This window comes from Mycteria americana, chromosome 4 (assembly GCF_035582795.1).
Source record: "Mycteria americana isolate JAX WOST 10 ecotype Jacksonville Zoo and Gardens chromosome 4, USCA_MyAme_1.0, whole genome shotgun sequence".
NCBI lineage: Eukaryota > Metazoa > Chordata > Aves > Ciconiiformes > Ciconiidae > Mycteria > Mycteria americana.
The window spans coordinates 49075820-49093936 of NC_134368.1; the positions used below are offsets into that span (position 1 = coordinate 49075820).

Below are 18117 nucleotides of genomic sequence, written 5' to 3' on the forward strand. Positions count from 1 at the left end.
GGTCCATTAACACATCTCATTACTGCCCTCAGCCGCAGCAGCACCCATCCTTGGAAGACCCGTCTTCAACTCAGAAGTTATTTATTGTGTTTTGCCCTTGTTTGCTATAATAATTATAAACATAGAGGCCAAAAGGCACTGAAGCTAGGCTGTCTAACAAGACTCAATTAACTATTTCAAATAGCTATGCAAAAATCACTGGGGGAAAAAAAAAAAGCCAGTCTACTAAGTATTAACATGCTGTCTCACTCTGACCCTGTAATACTATGAAAATCCACTCAGTAATTACACTGTTGTAAGTTACAAGTCATTTTAGAAATGGGTATTTTGCACCTGATAAGAAACAAATTCTCTTAATAAAGGAGTATCTTCATTTAAAGAAAACATCTTACAATGAGTTCAGAGGTTCCTAAATATATATTCATTATTCCTTCTTCCTTTAGTATGCATTGTTTGGGCTCATGAAATACTTCTAACGAATAGCCAGAACAGTAAAGAGATATGTAAAATGCCATTAAAATATATTTTTAAAAAAGTATTTACAATTATAAAATTCTAAATCAGACTTTCTGAAAAAAAAATCTTGCAACATAAAGTATACACTTGCATAAAAAGATTTTAATCACCTGTCTGGTGTGACCTGTGTAACTAGTACATGGCTTACCTGTGTCAATGAAGCAATAAGAATTGATATCAATAAAACCTTTAAAAAACCAACCAAACACATACAAATTTTATACTCTATTCCTTTTTATAGGCCTGATTCTGAAATTATTTTTTAAAGTGTATTTTCTTCTCTCTTAATGAAGCAAAGGTAGATTTACACTGGAGTAATTAAAAACAGGGCAGAGACTGCATGCCTATAGACAGAGCTCTCTTTATGTACTTTGGTGGGGTTTTGTTCATCTAAGCACAAGTACAAAATGCTTCAACAGCATGGTAGTTTAGTGAAAAAATAAAGCATTCTGAAACACTTTGGCTGTCAGTCACCTACCCTTTGCTGTTTGTTACACTTCTATTCTCCCTGAGCCAGTAGTCATCAGCGGAGACACTGACTTTTCTAACACTCACTCCTCTCGAACAAGATAAATTGACACATCTACTTAGCACACAGAGAGGGCAAATCCCAGAGAAGCATGCTTTTTCCTCTTGATATGCTGTACAGAATTTTTCATGTGAATCAATCTGGGACACATCTATTTTCCAAAAATAGGAGTGGATTTTGTTTGTTGGTTTGTTTATTTGGGGGGTTATTTATTTATTTTAATTAAAATAAAAATTAAAACTGCATGGTTTGCAACCACCTTTCCAAAAGTCCTTTGCTGCCCTCACGTGTTTCACAGGAAAAGTAACTCTTGAAGTCTACATACAAAATAAAATAGCTTCTCCAAGCAAGACAACAGCTTCTCCTGTTATGAACAAGACATAGTCTATGGAAATAATAACCGAAAAATATCTGAAAGTTTATATCTTTCTTCTAGTAAAGCTAAGTTAACTGGTTTAGAATTTAATGATTATATATTAAAAATAAGAAAATGTATTCAAGTTTGAGATAATCATAATTTCCAAGCAATAGATTTCAAAGCTAGCAGGCCAATTTAGTGAAAGTTGATGATGTTAGTCTGATGGAAAATCTGAAACACTTTATTTCAAAACTCACTTTTCATTAAAGCTAATTTCAGCATCTTTCTGCTGCTTACACTGACTAGCAAAGTAAGTTCTTTTCTGTTCCATTATACTATACTGTACAGAATAAAATCATGCAACTGTTGCATTAAGGCTTCTATTACTCTTGCGCTCAGTACATCCAAAGCTATGGTTCCCATATCAAGCTTTCCTTTGACACTCCCGCCAGCCACTGCCCTGCATGTCTCCCAAGGGTCTCAGTGCCCAGTCATAGTTTGATGGATTTTGCCTCAGAATTTGGCTGCTGAGGTTCAGACCATCCTTAAAAAGGTTTCACTGTTCACTTCTCATGTTACAGTCTTCATCCTATGCAGTCCCTATGCTGATCCCAGACCTCATTATGTCAATACGAGTTTGTAGTAAGTTGTAATAACATCTCTTATGCCAATCCTGGGTTTACAATGATAAAACCTATCAGAATAACCAATAAAACCCGCTCTGCTAACAAGTTCTTTCATACTCTAGCTATAAGCCATAAATAGCCCTCCTGTACCAAAATTGGTGACAGTTCAGCCGATCCCCTAACTGCCATTCCACAGCAGAGCTGGATCATGATCCCACAGGTTTGATCAACCTTGGACATGAGCTGTTTGGTGGGATCAGATCATAAACTTCTTTTTATACTGCCAGGCTGTTCCTGAACTGTCGTGATTGTTTTATCATTAAAACTACCACCATATGAGTGCCTTTAAACTGCCTCAACTTCTCAGCAATGACAGTACGTTAACTTCTCTCTTCAGTACAGAAATATGTAGAACTCCAGGCTATAAAGCCGAATAATGAATTTTTCTTTCCATTATTAAGAAAAGCTACCTGCGTGATAAGTGTTCTGCAAATAAACACAAGTGCTCCTTTATCTGTGGGGTGGACAGGAGGGAACCATTGTCATGTCATGACTAAAATACTGGTTGTTGTTCTCTCTTCCCCTGACAGATAACAACTCTGGTACTGTAGTCTCGTCTAGAAAAGCTTTTTGCCATTACTGTTTAGTTGCTCATTTTAAAAAAAAACCTAGCAAGGTCAGCATAAGTACTGCCAACATCAAGATACTTTTGCCATTCTAGTCACAGAAAACTAGCAAAAGGCCATTTTATGTCAAAGGGGGGAGAGGGTTAAATTGTTATGTAATGCAGAGGACTCTGTAGTGCTGCTGATTAAAGTTATTTAAATCCTTCTCCAGTCACCAGTGGGGAGATGCCAGACACCAGTCAAGCACTCAAATTGCTGAAGCTACCCGGCCCCCCCCCAAAGAGAAGTTACCATCCCAGAGAGGAACGCTACAGAAAAGCCAGTTCTCAGAAGCCAGTGAGCCCAGGCATTTGAACCCGGGTGACAGGGCAGAGAGAGGCGCAGCTCACCAAGTCACAGCCCACCAGCGCGGCCGCCCTGACCCACCCTCCACACTCCTCAGCCATTAGTTCAATCCTTTGTCTTTTACTTTCCAAGTCTGTATATATCTACTGATCTAGAAATTAAAAATACATGGATCTGTTGCAGTTCATACAGTATAACTTCTCTTTCAAACTTGTATTATTGGATAAAGTGCTGCATACTGCAAAAAAAACATGCACTGGCACAATTCTGCACCTCACCCTTTACAAAGCACACACTCTGACACAAGTTTGCTGTTACACGACACAGCGATGGTGGCAAAACTTCACACCCTGTAACTTAAAGTTTCAGCGTGAGGAAAGGCTCCTGTTTCCCAAACGCAGCACTGCAAGGTTTGCTGCTGGCACCACAGGACAGGGCAGCTGTGCCCTCACCTTGTGGTAACACCAGAGCGGGGAAAAAGCAACAGAGACAACTGAAACATAGAGTAGGCTTAAACAAATATTCTACTTACAAACACCGTGTAAAAATACCTGGCGACGGAAATTAACAAAAAGGACTGTGTTAACTTGTATCGGTCTAATGAAGTTTTAAATGCCAAACACTAACCTGCTTGCTGGAGTACCATCACATGACTAGTCTCTAAGGAAACCAACGAGCCACCATAAGCACACGCAGGTTTCTCTCAAATACTTTCTTCCCGCATAACCCAGTCGCGCTGGACACCAGAGGCCGCAGACACTGGCTGTGCAGCACAGGGTGGCTCTTCTCTCCCCACCTATGCCTTCCCTTGCTGAAGCCTATCAACTACTGGTTGTGACCGGAACACCGGTCACAAGCGGTGTTCCCCAGGGCTCGGTGTTGGGGCCAGTTCTGTTTAACATCTTTATCAGTGATCTGGACGAAGGGATCGAGTGCACCCTCAGTAAGTTTGCAGACGACACCAAGTTGTGTGGGAGTGTTGATCTGCTGGAGGGTAGGCAGGCTCTGCAGAGGGACCTGGACAGGCTGGATCGATGGGCTGGGGTGAATTGTATGAGGTTTAACAAGGCCAAGTGCAAGGTCCTGCACTTGGGCCACAGCAACCCCATGCAACGCTACAGGCTTGGGGAAGAGTGGCTGGAAAGCTGCCTGGCAGAGAAGGACCTGGGGGTGTTGGTTGACAGCCGCCTGAATATGAGCCAGCAGTGTGCCCAGGCGGCCAAGAAGGCCAATGGCATCCTGGCCTGTATCAAAAATAGCGTGGCCAGCAGGACTAGGGAAGTGATTGTGCCCCTGTACTCGGCACTGGTGAGGCCGCACCTCGAATACTGTGTTCAGTTTTGGGCCCCCCACTACAAGAGGGATATTGAGGTACTGGAGCGCGTACAGAGAAGGGCAACGAAGCTGGTGAAGGGTCTGGAGCAGAAGTCTTATGAGGAGCGGCTGAGGGAGCTGGGACTGTTTAGCCTGGAGAAAAGGAGGCTGAGGGGAGACCTCATCGCTCTCTACAACTACCTGAAAGGAGGTTGTAGAGAGGTGGGGGTCGGTCTCTTCTCCCAGGTAACAAGTGATAGGACAAGAGGAAATGGCCTCAAGTTGCGCCAGGGGAGGTTTAGACTGGATATTAGGAAATTTTTCTTCACTGAGAGGGTTATCAAGCATTGGAACAGACTGCCCAGGGAAGTGGTTGAGTCGCCATCCCTGGAGGTATTTAAAGGACGTTTGGATGAGGTACTTAGAGACATGGTGTAGTGATGGTTTTTGGCAGTGTTAGGTTTACGGTTGGACTCGATGATCTTAAAGGTCTTTTCCAACCTATATGATTCTGTGATACTGCTGCTGCCCCAAAGAGGCAACTACGCCTCCTCTTTCCTACTGGCAGCCCAGTTTGCAGGTACCAACTAACTTTCCTTTTTACCAGCTAACCTGGGGTTGTTCAGCCTGCAGAAGAGAAGGCCCTGGGGAGACCTTACAGCAGCCTTCCAGTACTTAAAGGGGGCCTACAGGAAAGACGGGGACAGACTTTTTAGCAAGGCCTGTTGTGACAGGACAAGGAGCAATGGTTTTAAACTAAGGGAGGGCAGATTTAGACTGGATTGAAGAAAGAAATTGTTTACAATGAGGGTGGTGAGGCACTTGAACAGGTTGCCCAGAGAGGTAATGGAGGCCCCATCCCTGGAAACATTCAAGGTCAGGTTGGATGGGGCTCTGAGCAACCTGATCTAGTTAAAGATGTCCCTGCTCTTGCAGGGGGGTTGGACTACGTGACCTGTAAAGGTCCCTTCCAACCCAAAGCATTCTATGACTCTATGATTCCTCTCAGTGAAGGCTTGGCATTAACTTTTAACCTCGCAGTTAACTGCACGCTCAGCACTGCTTCTCCCCTCGTTTGCAGCCCCGCGGCGCATCTCCCACACGGAAAAACACCGCTTGAAACACGGGCTTTTGCCAGGCGCTGCCGGGCACCCCGAAACACAGCCGAAGCGGCGGCAGGACACCCGGAGCCACCAGCAGCCCCCACGTCCCCGCCGGCGGGAGCACGGCCGGGCCCCGGCGGGCGGTGCGGGAGTGCTACTGCCGGGCGGCCACCATTTCGTGCCCCGCCCCGCCCGGCGGGGACAGCCCAGCGGGTTCCGGGCCCCGCGCCCGCCTGCCCCCAGGCCCGCTGTAGGAGGAAGCGGGGGGCTGCCTCCGGGCAGCGGCTGGAAGGAAAGGAGCTTTCCGCCCCCTCTCCCCCACGAAACCAGCCCGGCCCGCAAGCTCCGCGGGGTAGTCCGGCCCCCCCAGGCCCCGCCCCGCCATGGCATGGCCGCCAGGGGAGGGGCGGCGGCTGAGTAGCGGTGGCTGGGTAGCCGGCGGGGAGCGGGCCCCGGTGCCCGGCGCGGCATGGGGCGACCCGTAGCTCGCCGCGGGCGGTCCATGGGGGTGCTGGCGCTGGCGCTTCTCTGCTGCCTGCTGCGGGCGGGCAGCGCTGCCCTTCTGGCGCCTGCAGGCACCCGGCTTGGGGAGGAGGGCGGCGGCGGTGGTCCGGGCCGCCGTCCGTGGGACGGAGGCGGACGGGCGAAAGAAGCGGCGGCGGCGGCCTTCCGGGTAGGTGTCCTTGCCCGCAGGTACACTCGCGACCCGCGCTACCCAGCGGGGTGCTGCCGCCGCGCTCTTCAGTCTGCCTCGGCGACTGGAGGGTGCGAGGCGGAGGAGGGTGGCACGGCGGAGCTCTTCAGCCCGCAGTACCGAAACCCGCTCCGGCATGCTTTGCCGTTTCGTTTTCCTCGGCCCTGCCTGCTCGGCGTCCCCTCAAGTTGCTGGGGTTGGGGTGTCGCTGCTGTTCTCCCCTTCCCGGTTCTGACGCCAGGTGTCAGCCTCGGCCCGAGGAGCCTCCGACCCCGTGCTGGCCGCCCGGCGCGGCGGGAAGCGGTTGCACCCGTCCCGTGCCTCACGTCTGCGGCGGTACAGGGGTTCCTGTCGGAGCAGTTGCCCAGGGGAATGGGGCGACCGGGAAAGCGGGGCAGGGCGGCGCGCCCCTGCCCGCTGTGGTGCCCCCCTTTCCGCGCCGTCCCTGACGAGGGGGGCCGAGGGGGCCGGGCGGGTGTCAGCCTAAGGGGGCAGCGGGGTGGTTACCGGGGCTGAGGGCCCGCGCCGGGAGTGCGGTGCCAGCCCGGCCTGCTGCTGGCCCCGAGTGGCGTTGGTGGCTGCCTGCGGCGGCGGGACCGCAGGTAATGGTGCCGTGTGTTCCTCCCTTGCGTGACAACCCAGCGTGCGCCAGCGGACGCCTTCTGCTGAGGCGGGGTGACAAAGTCTTCATCAACGCAGAAGGTGGCGTTTTTAATATGTCATGTTGAGCTTTGTCAGCAGCAGAAGTTGGGGAGGGGGGTGTCAGATTGTCTTGCTTTCGTAGGTCAAAACCAAGTTTTTCAGAGATCTAGGATTCCTCGTAATTTAAAAGTTTAGGGTTTTTAATGGTTTTAGGCCATTACACTGTTCTTTTGCTTTATAAGGACGTAAAGCAAGACAGGGTTAACTCTTATCTGAAGACATTTTTACGTATCTCTGAACCACAAGGTTTGTTGTGCTGTCAAAGAAGGGCATCAGATGAGTTTGACACAATTTGTTCTCAACTTGCTTGTTTTGTCTGTCTTATATAAACTTTTTACCCTCTGTGCACTTAACAAATGCTTTTTTGGTATCTTTCCTGGAGTTGAAATTAGTCTAATGGCTTTCATATTGGTTTGAAATAATGAATCTGAAGTGATCTGAGGTGAACACCTATCTTGTTATCTAAGTTCATGTTTACTGTTGCTAACCTTTTCTTTTTCTGCTCTTATGGTTTTGTCACTATTGCTAACTTAATAATGTCCACAATATATGTTCTTTTTTCCTTCAGGAAAGCGGTAAAAGAATTAGATTACTGAATTCGTCATCAAAAGATAATACAACTGCTTTCTATGGAATAAATCAGTTTTCTCACCTGTTTCCTGAGGAGTTCAAAGGTACCTTTTCTGGCTGCTGCTAATGCCTTTTCTGTTATTTTTTTATTCTTTCCCAGAAACTTGTGTCTTTCACATTTACAGATTCTTCCAGTGCTGATAGTCAGCTAGTTTACAATGTCTGGTACCAAACTGTAAGTACTTCTGAAGGGTACAACAATCCTCTTCATGTTTCTCTAGTCTTGCAAGGTTGAATTGCCCAGAGCCTGAATATGATTCAGTATACAGACTGTTCCTCCCTTCTTTGCCTTCCTTCTCCCTTCTTTGCCTTCCTTCTCCCTTCTTTGCCTTCCTTCTCCCTTCTTTGCCTTCCTTCTCCCTTCTTTGCCTTCCTTCTCCCTTCTTTGCCTTCCTTCTCCCTTCTTTGCCTTCCTTCTCCCTTCTCACTGGGCCTTAAAGCCTTCTTCAGTTGCAACAGTTTTAAGATTGGAAAATACACAAGGTTCTTGAGTAGTCCAAGTTCCCATTGCCTACCCCAAGACAAAATTGACTGCATTCCAAACAATGCTTGGAGGTTCATGGCTGTGACTTTCAGGAGCAATATGACATGCTTAATTTTTTTTACTAAGAAAATTTGTCTGATACCTGACCTGATCTTCCCTTCCTGCTGTTCAAGTCTGCTGTTACATGTTCTATTCATTGGGGGATTTCACACCTTTTTTAATTTTAAATAATTAGGCAACTTTTTTTTACTGAAAAACTAGCAATTTGCATGTGTTTCAGAATCCTTACATTATTCTCCTCTTATTTTTCCCCGTTTACCTGACTAAAATAAAGTAATATTTTTCCAATAAGTAAAATGTTGTGAAAATTTTCAAATAAAACTTGTTTTATGGAATGGTTATTGATCAGCTTTAGTAAATCTTCACGTTTTGTACCCACATTCCCTACATGGAATATTTCTCTTCTTTCTGGAACTGTAGGAATGTTTACATTCATTCTGGAGTATAATGATTATTTTAAAATACATTAATTTTCTATGTATTTGAGAATGAGATGTAATCTCATGATTGTAACTACAGGTCAAAGTTACCTCTATGGCTTCTAGTAAAACAGTTGTTTGTGGGGGTTTTTTTAGTTAGTAGATTTATAGATGTTTGTATTCTGTGTTTAGCTATTTACTTAAGAAGCATACCTCACAAACTTCCCAGATACATAAAAGTGCCAAAGGGAAAGGAAAAACCTTTGCCAAAGAAGTTTGACTGGAGGGACAAGAAAGTCATTGCAGAAGTGAGAAATCAGCAAACAGTAAGTCCTGGTGTTTCCCTTCCCTGGTTCTCAAGCACTGCTCAGAGACAGTTCCAGCAGGTACATCGTAGAGCACAGTGAAGGTTTTGGAAGGGACCAGCACTGCCTCAAGACTCCTTGGAGCGCTGGCACAAGTATGGCTGGTTGAACATATGCAAAGTCACATAGCACTTTATGCAAAGTGGGATTAGACTTAAAAGCATGAGATGTAAAAGTTGTGCATTTAGAAATTGGGCAAATGTAAACTGTGTGTAATAGATTTTTTTAATCTAGTTAACTAAATCTGCAAATACTTTGCACCATGTGTATTTTTCTATTTTTCTGAAGAGACTGAGGTAAGTTCAGTACGTGACCTCATCCCCCCATTTCACCTGGTTGGGTATAGATCTGTGCTGTTGTTTTCTCTCATGATTGAATGCCCTTGGCTGGTCAACGCCCCTATCTTTACCATTGAACACCTCGAGGGATGCATTCATGATAGGAAGATAACCAGACCCCATGTGATTACAGTTTATCCCAAAGTGGTTATGGTCACTGGTAAGAAACAAACAAGCTGTTAAATCCCTAATGTCTTTCCTTTCTGAGCTTCACATAGTGTAGCCTTGCCTAGGAATAAATTCTGCTTCCTGTTTTAAATGCCACAGTTTAAAGAGCCTAGAACTACAGTATAGATTCTGTTACTGTCTAAGAACTTTTCTATTACGTTTAATTTCAGTTTACTGTTTCTTAAACTGTAATCTAATATATTTCTATAAAATTCTTCAGACTGTAGAAAGTTGTAGACTGTCTCCTTAAGTACATCCTTTTCAAAAACTTACTAATGTGGTTAAAAAATAATTTCAACCTGAGCCCCAATCCTTCTTTAAGAAAATAGATATTTCACAATAAAAAGCATCCTCAGACTTATCTTAAAGGGCAAAAATGAATCAGGAAGGAATCCTTAAAATAAGACAACCACAGTGCAGGAATCCTTAAAATAAGACAACCACAATGCAGGAATCCTTAAAATAAGAAATCCATAATGCATTTCTAGCTTTCAGAGACCAGTACAGGGGAAAAAAGACAGTTCAATATTTTAAATGGCTGATTGGATTTCTTTATTATTGACTTAAAAATGAAGTTCAAGGATGATGTAGTAAATGAAGAGCATTAGAAGACCCTTTTGACTTTTTTCTTTTCGTATCAGGCTTCAAAAACAAAGCTGACTTTTTCTTTCTCCCCTGTTTCCCTTCTCTTTGTACCAGTGTGGAGGCTGCTGGGCTTTCAGTGTTGTAGGTGGTATAGAGTCTGCCTATGCAATTAAAGGAAACAACCTGGAAGAACTCAGCGTACAGCAGGTTATTGACTGTTCATACAATAATTACGGCTGCAGCGGGGGATCCATTGTTAGTGCTTTGAGCTGGCTGAACCAGGTTTGAAACTTCATAAATCTCGAACCCTTCCTTAGCTTTCATATTAACGTTCTTTTTTAGTGCAAAAAAGTGATGGGGAAGGTGGAGTGTAGAGCTCATCTGATTTTTTTGTGTGTGTGTGTATATGTATGTATATATGCATATACACATGTGTGTATGTGTATGTATGCATATTTATTTAGTCTGGAATCAAGAGAGAGTTTGTTCAAGCAGAATTGAAACTTGATTTGAATTTTATAGTCTATATATGTTCTCGTGAATGTAACAAATAAACCCATAAGGGTTGAAAAGTGTTTCTTGAAAGCTACAGTATTTCCACTGAAATCAGTGGGAACTGCAGACATACAGTACCAGTGTAGAAGGAGCCATTTATCCATGTGTCATTTTATGGACTTCAGTGTCCAGTTTAGGCACCAGCATCTGGGGAAGAGGAGGGATGCTGAGATTTTCTGCTTTCAAATTTCTGCGGTTTCTGTTGCAAACACTGTAAAATCATGCAGGAGTGTGGAGAACCTCAGAACAAAATTGACTGCATTTACCTTTGTTTCACTTGCAACTCAAAACAATGAAAATGCAGACATAGTTTCAAAAAGAAATTCTACGTCAGTTGTAGCTAACACATTTCATTCATGAAAAATGCAAAATGTGTGTTAATGATATATGTAAGCAGAAACATTTTAATATCTTTGAAATAAAAAGTATTCTCTAGGACAACAGTTTGAGTTATAGGAAAATAAAAAGAATCTCTTAGTTTTTTGAAGTTTAAAAAAAAAACTGATTGTCCTTTTTAAGGAAGTCTGTAATTCTACCCCGGCTAATAACAGTCTAGATAACTTGTTTAAGTTTGCATTTCAAGAAAGACAGGGGCTATTCATCTGGATTCCTCTAAAGCAAAATTCCCTCTTGCGTGGCAACAGAGAGACTACAAATGAATTAGACTGGAGAAGACACTGTCATAAACATGCTGTACTGCAGAAGACAAGAAAAGTACAAAAGGTTGATGCAATACCTTTGTAGCTGGACTTTAAACTGTGGCAGCCAATGTAATACATTATATACTGGCATGAGGATTTGATGCTAATAGCAGAATTGGACTTAGTTTCAGTATTTTATAGAACTGTTCCTGGGATATCTGTGGTTCTTGAACTGTCCCAAGGAGAGGATAATTTTGTGTGTGGATGTCATTTGAAGAGAATGAATGGTCATTTATTAAATGAATGCATAGTCTCTGTCTTTAAATTGATGAGATTGCTCATGAAGCTAGTTTAAACCAGAGATACCTTTTAAATTTTTTTCATTATTTAAACACTTCTGAATCTCTTCTGAAGCTCTCTCTGTGAACAGGGAAACTAGAGATAGTAAATACCTTATTTCCCAACGTGACATTCCTATTTCTAATCTCACCAAGAACACACGGAATTTTGAGTGAGTTCTGTGGTCAGTTTCGACGTGTTTTGATCTGCATAGTGTTAAAGTCAAATGCATTACATTCTCATTCATTTATCTTCTTGCAGACAAAAGTAAAACTTGTGAGAGATTCAGAATACACTTTTAAAGCTCAGACAGGACTGTGCCATTATTTTGGTCGCTCAGATTTTGGAGTTTCAATAACAGGATTTGCTGCATATGACTTCAGGTAGCTACTATTGATTCTTTTTATTTGCTGTTCTTTTCCTTCTGTGTTCACTAACTGCGGAGTAAGCTAGAGGCAATAGTGCATTGACCAGCCAAAGGTTATGAGGTTGATTGCATCAGTTCTGTAGCTGTGTACCGGATAAGAATTAATACGTAACATTTTTTAGTGTTATGGCTTGCCACAATGAATCCACTCAACCCTACCATCACTAAGCTTGTTCAAATTAGAAAGCTTAAGTCAGTGTCTTCAGGTCTTTTCAGTTGGCTGTATTTAAATTGGAACATTGAGTCAGTTACAATTTTAAATATATGCTAAGTGAACATTACGCTGCTTAAGTATCAGAAATGGTAAATCCTACCAATAATAATTGGAATTTGTTGAAAAATTTAGGAAGTATTCAGTTACTTCAGTATTCATCCATTTACATACCCACTCACATCCTCCTTCAGTCCATGAGTTAGCAAACAGTGTTGTCAACTGAATTTTGTGAAGACAACTGATAGCATTTTAGGTTTCTGTACTAAGAAAGTTCGTTTCTAATTTTTATCAGTACAATGCAGCTGCATACTGAACTTCAAGACAAGAAATATAATTTTGACTAGGGATTGAATTATTACCAGATATAAGTAACTAAAATAAATTATAGCTTTGCCAGTCTATATTTGCTAAATTTAGTTATTGCACATACCTTGCAGTGATAAAGATTTCTGTTCCAGTATATTACATAAGTAAAACTGTATGAGGATACTAATGTCTGATAGCGCTTATGTCCTGTGTTTTGATATGTTTGAGGTACATATCTTAGTGTGTTATTATGTATGATATAAGAGGTACTTCTACATGTTTGAAAAACTAATGGGAAATAATAATATAGATTAATGGTTTGTCCAAAGATGGTTTTTAATTAAGAGTGATGTATAAAAGGCACATAGTGCTCACCATTGCCCACTGACTTAACCCGGAAACCTACTTTTTTTTAGGAGCATCATATCTTTGGATCTGCACCTTTCCCATAGTCTGTGTGCCCTATATTTGTATTACTGTGTTGTAGTATATGAAATACATATTTATTGATGTATGTTACATGGTGTGTAGAACTCATAGGAAACAGCTGTATTATTTGATTTTTAAAGTGTACTTAACAAGTAGATTACCACCTCTGAAATTGCTTTAGTGTGCTAACTTAAGTCACTTGGCATTATCACTCACTTCTTTCACAGCGGTCAGGAAGAAGAAATGATGAGGATGCTTGTTAACTGGGGCCCTTTGGCAGTAACAGTAGATGCGGTTAGCTGGCAGGATTATCTTGGTGGGATCATACAGTATCACTGCTCCAGTGGAAGAGCAAATCATGCTGTTCTAATCACTGGTTTTGACAGAACAGGTGCGTTTCCATCAACTGAACTTCAACCCAGTAGGTTTTGTGGTTTTTTCTCTTGCTTGCAACTTGCCTCCTGTGGGGCAGGTGATTAAAATCCAGAACTGGGTGTTCTGTTGAGAGCTGTTTGGTTTGGTGTCACATCAGTTCTGGAAGCGCAGTCTGATCCCAGGAGAAATACTCTTCTTCTCTGTGCTCCTTCAGTTCTGTGGGGCTTCATGTCCTTGTAAAGTCACCAACACGGCTATATGTGTCTTTATGCTAGCAGAGGATATAGCCAGACTGTTCAACACTGCACTATTATTAGCTCTGTCCTCTATGTGAACAGCAGTAGGTTTCACTGTACTATATCATCAAACCCTCATAAACTATGAGATATTAAAATGGTAATTAACTCTGTAGAGTGTTGGAAGCTTTTTATGCTTCCCACATCTCATGTTGTCTCTTGTTTACAAAAATGTCTCTTCCAGGTAGTATCCCTTACTGGATTGTACAGAACTCTTGGGGGTCTACATGGGGAATAGACGGCTATGTTCATGTGAAGATAGGCGGCAATGTCTGTGGTAAGTCTGACAAAAAATAATTAAAGTGGTAAAGGCCACATGCTGGGATACGTTTCTCCATGTAAGTAAGGAGGTATGATGGGATCCTCAGAGAGGAAATAAAAATCATTGCTATTCTTTAAAAGACATTAGATGAGTCCAGGTGGAAAAATAAATAAAGTGGTGGCTAGTTCAACCAAGCTATATAGTTGAACGATCGAAAAAACACCATGCAAAGGTAAAGCTATATAAGGCATAACGAACAAAGTGCTATTGTACCTTACCACGTAGAGGTAATGGCATTGTAAAGTATACGTTCATGTATCATGGCTCTAGGTTCGTGCCATCGCTATACTCAGTGTAGGTAAAACAGCTGCTGTCCTTGTCTGGTGGACACAACTATCTCTGGGCTCAGTTTAGCAAACAAATAGGGAACATGGATCTGCCTGTGCTTGGGAATTGTGTGCCCTGCTTGTGACTTTTCTTGTAGGATAGAGGTGTTTATTTTTATTGATAGTTCCATCTCCTGCCCCCTTACCATTTACATGAGATTTTTCTTGGTGTGTGAGGGGGTTTTGTCGTGTTAAATACCCAGTTTCTTCTGAGTTGCTGGATATGGGGGTAAGGCAGGTGAAGGTCCTGTTTACCAGCAAAGATTGCTGAGCCCAATTGCTGGGCTTGGACTACTAGATAGTAAGTCCTGTGTGTCCATTAAATTTTTGACTGTTAGGTTAACACCGTAGGTCTCCTGTTGGCTTTCCCTTCCATGTATGTTTCACAGTAGCTCTCACAGTCATTGTAAAAGGTGTTAGATGATGTAAATCATCTGCAAATAGGAATAGATAATATTCAGTTTGCCTGCACTCAGTAAAGATCAGGACAATGTATCCAATCATAGCTTTTCCATGTTGCTGAAACTTTTCTTCTTATTGTTGTTGTGTAAACAAACTATTTGGAAAGAGAAATTTAGAAGTAGTGATAATTAAAGCAAGTCAATTGTACAAGTTGTCAGGAAGAACAGCTGTGTTATTTTCAAAATCCATTCTCTCAAAAAGCAGGATCTTTCCCATTTTCTGTAGCATGTCACACAAGAACAATCCAGCAAAGGCCAGTAGTTGCTGTGTTTCCCCCACAGATGTTGTCTTCTGATTTAGAGGTGCTCTGACACCACTTTTGAGGGTATAACAGCCATCACCCTTTGATACCTTCACAGGCTGTGGTCAGACTTTGCTTTTAGTGCTGGAAGGAGTACAACAATGCAAAAAGAACTGAGCATGAACAAAAGCCTAGTTTGCTCTGCGTTTGTGTGTGTATGAGTGTGCAAAAATGTGTCTTGTAATGGAATTTGTGATCTCTAGTCTCTTTGTGAGCTTTCAGAGCTACATAGCTTCATATTGTCTATCCATTGCTAATTAATATGATTAAAAGGGAAGAGGATATCAAGGTTTAAATTGCTTTTCAGCACCCAGATTGGACCAATGCTGAATCCTCAAAGGATCTACAGTTTTGAACATGAAAGCAGAGGAGGGAGGAGTGTAGAGCACAGCTGTAAATAGTGTCAGGCAATGAAGAAATAAAAGGGTTGCAGCTGATTCCCTGCACCCCCACCCAACCCCAGCAGTTCACCTACTGTCATGGCATGGAGGAAAGAGGGCATTATATGAATGTGAATTCTGGGAACTTATTTCTGGCAAGTCTCCACTTCCAGTATTTATTAAAAAGAATTTTTTGTTTCCTTTGTAGGTATAGCAGATACAGTTTCATCAGTATTTGTTTGATGCTGGCCAAAGATCACGATTATCATTTGGATAATAGTTTGGCACATGCTTTATGTGAAGATTTACTTCAAAGCAACATTCTCTAAAATAAGAGATGACTGTAAGGGCAATTCCTGCTTTTGGGCAGTACAGGAATAGGTTGGCTGGAGTTTAAGTGTTTTTATTTGGAAAGTGTGTTGCGTATCAAATCTCTCGTGGAATAAGAAGACGCGGAATCCACAGCAGAGTATGCAAAAAGAAGTTACAAAGATGGACTGAAACTGTGAATGTGAACTCTATCGAGGTGTTGAACACTACTCCATAAAAAAATCTTACAAGGAAAGAAGTGATGAAAAATGATAAAGAATTTGGACCAAATAATCAATAGTATGACAGAACATAATCAAAATGCTTAGAATATAAGAACCACCATGATTAGGTCTGCTTTTATTGGGTGGGGAGGAAGGGCAGTTGGAAGAAAATATTCTCTCTGTTTTGCTTTGATACCTGTCTTGGCTTCTCTAGCACCTCTGACAGACACGCACATTTTGTCTTCCTCCTTTTTGTGAAATCCTCCTTTTTCTCTACAGCTAGAATAATAAAAGAGGGAAATGGAGAGTCAAAGTTGTTTCCTGAGCACCCACTGTCTCTGAAGTGCTGCAGTCCTTCAATTTCAGTCTTCAGAACTTCATTGGGTAAATATAACTTCAGAGCTCTTCAGCGCAGGGAGTGTGTTTTGGAAAGTGCCTGGAATATCAGAGTCTTCTGGATTAATTTGTTAGATGGATGGAAAAGTAAGAAGTAACTGTATGTAGGCAAACCAAGGCAGTTCTAGTGGTTTAATATCCTGTGTCGTGGCAGGATGTATGTGTTTGCAAATCAGCCTTTCCATGGTTTGAGAGCTGTGTCAGTTCCACTCCTTCTCTTTCTACTTCACAGCTAACAGTGAAGCCAGTTGAAAAGCAGAAATTAAAAACCTTAACCTACTTATAGAAAAAAATTGTGAGGGTGGGGGTTGTTAATATATATTTGCCACCTTTAGAAAGTCAGCAATTACAGAGTACTCCAAATAGAGTGGATGTTAAATTTCCATACATTCATTTAATTCCTAGGTGGGACTTGCTGGGAATCAAAAGGTGGTTCCAGCTTTGCTGACCTGTAAAACTGCACTTGCAGGCAAATGTAACTAGAATTCACAACCAAACATGTAATTCTAAAATGCTCTGGATCTTTCATCTGGAATGCTTTACCTGTAATCTTTTATGAAGCACTACTATGAAAAGTATTGAAGCAGTTCTGTAATTTTTGCACTCAATTACTATACCATGTTAACAGATCAGTGTATTATTATCTTTTTATGACAAATGCAATCATTGTAAGTCTGCAGTCTATTGTAAGTATTGCCATTTTAGTCCTCCTATTTCTAAGTGTTAATATTTTAAATGAAAGGAAGACCAAGTGCCACGTTTCACTATTTCAGGTTCTGCTACTTACTGAATTCACTGGCTGAAAACTTCAGATTAACAAAAGGGGAAATCCTCTGTAGTTTTACAGTCTTCTGTAGTATGGCCTTCCCTTAGCAGTTTACAAGCAACAAATAGCACACTTTCATAACTGGAAAATAATAGCCAAAGTTCCTAATTGGCATTGATAAGAGTAATGTTGTTATAGTAGTATCAAACACAGACATTCCACCGGTGTTTTTGAGATGGTACTAGCAGGCATAAGTACCTAAAGCGCTAAGATACAGAGCAACTCAGCAGAAATGTAGGCCTACGGCGTATGTGTATTTCCAAGGGAAGCATTTGAAAAGACAAGAGCCCATCTAATGAGAAGGCAACGCAGCTTTATCAATATTCTATGGCCAAGTTTGCCTTGCTTTTATTATATATCAATTTTATTCTTATTTCAATGATATTTTGAATAAAAAACACTTTAAATGCCTGCCATAATGTTGTTTGAACTTTATGCTTGCTTTAGAAGTCAACAAAAGAAGAGCTTTAATACTGCTTTATTTGAAGTGCAAAGTAAGTACTTATTTGTATCTGCTATTCATAATGGTAAGTATTTCTACTGAAGGGATTTACATTCATGTGTAACAACACGTAGATAGCAACATTATTCCTGATGTATGTGAAAGTTCAAGAGGCTTGGGTGTCTATAGATTCAGGACTTAATATTTTTTTAGATCTAGCTTTTGAAACTCTTAACCCAAAATTCCATTTGAAATTCCACTAGAGCTCAGAAACTAATGTTCTTCTGAAGGTGATGAGACTAGTTACATCCTCAACTAGAAGAAGTAAATTACTAACAGCCATTAGCCAACCAAACAAATACAAAAGTATGTACAATAAGACATGATCATGATAATTCTGTATCATTTCCTCCCTTTCTCTAGGTGGAGGTTTTAAGAAGCCAACTAAGAGTTAAATTGGTCATTGAGCTGAACTGGGGTATCATTTTAGTCTTAATATGGGCTAACTCAATATAGATTATTTTTTCTACAAACAATTAAGTTTCTTCCATAAACCAATCATACTATTCACATAGCTGTCATACATAAATACATATTTACACGCCCACACTGCGTGAGAATAGCTGTTATATTTCAGGGATAGCACCGCTCGAGGTGAAAGTCCTGAAGTTCTTTACAGCAACCA

At 41.8% G+C, this 18117-nt stretch overlaps 1 protein-coding gene across 1 annotated transcript; it reads left to right on the top strand.

The window, feature by feature from the left end:
* The first annotated feature begins 5640 nt into the window (after positions 1-5640).
* CTSO (cathepsin O) lies at positions 5641-17423 on the top strand. Its single transcript, XM_075500406.1, has 8 exons — positions 5641-6090; positions 7382-7487; positions 8599-8732; positions 9977-10144; positions 11659-11780; positions 13001-13164; positions 13629-13721; positions 15444-17423. Exons 1-8 carry the CDS (start codon positions 5887-5889, stop codon positions 15476-15478), a joined length of 1026 nt encoding a protein of 341 aa, XP_075356521.1. The 5' UTR covers positions 5641-5886; the 3' UTR covers positions 15479-17423.
* The last annotated feature ends 694 nt before the right edge of the window (positions 17424-18117 follow it).

Excerpts from the sequence above, each read along its gene's own strand:
- CTSO (XM_075500406.1), top strand. The coding sequence starts at position 5,887 with ATGGGGCGACCCGTAGCTCGCCGCGGGCGGTCCATGGGGGTGCTGGCG. Across the intron at positions 6,091-7,381 it reads CGGCGGCGGCGGCCTTCCGG|GAAAGCGGTAAAAGAATTAG; the intron begins GTAGGTGTCCTT and ends TTTTTCCTTCAG. Across the intron at positions 13,165-13,628 it reads CACTGGTTTTGACAGAACAG|GTAGTATCCCTTACTGGATT; the intron begins GTGCGTTTCCAT and ends TGTCTCTTCCAG.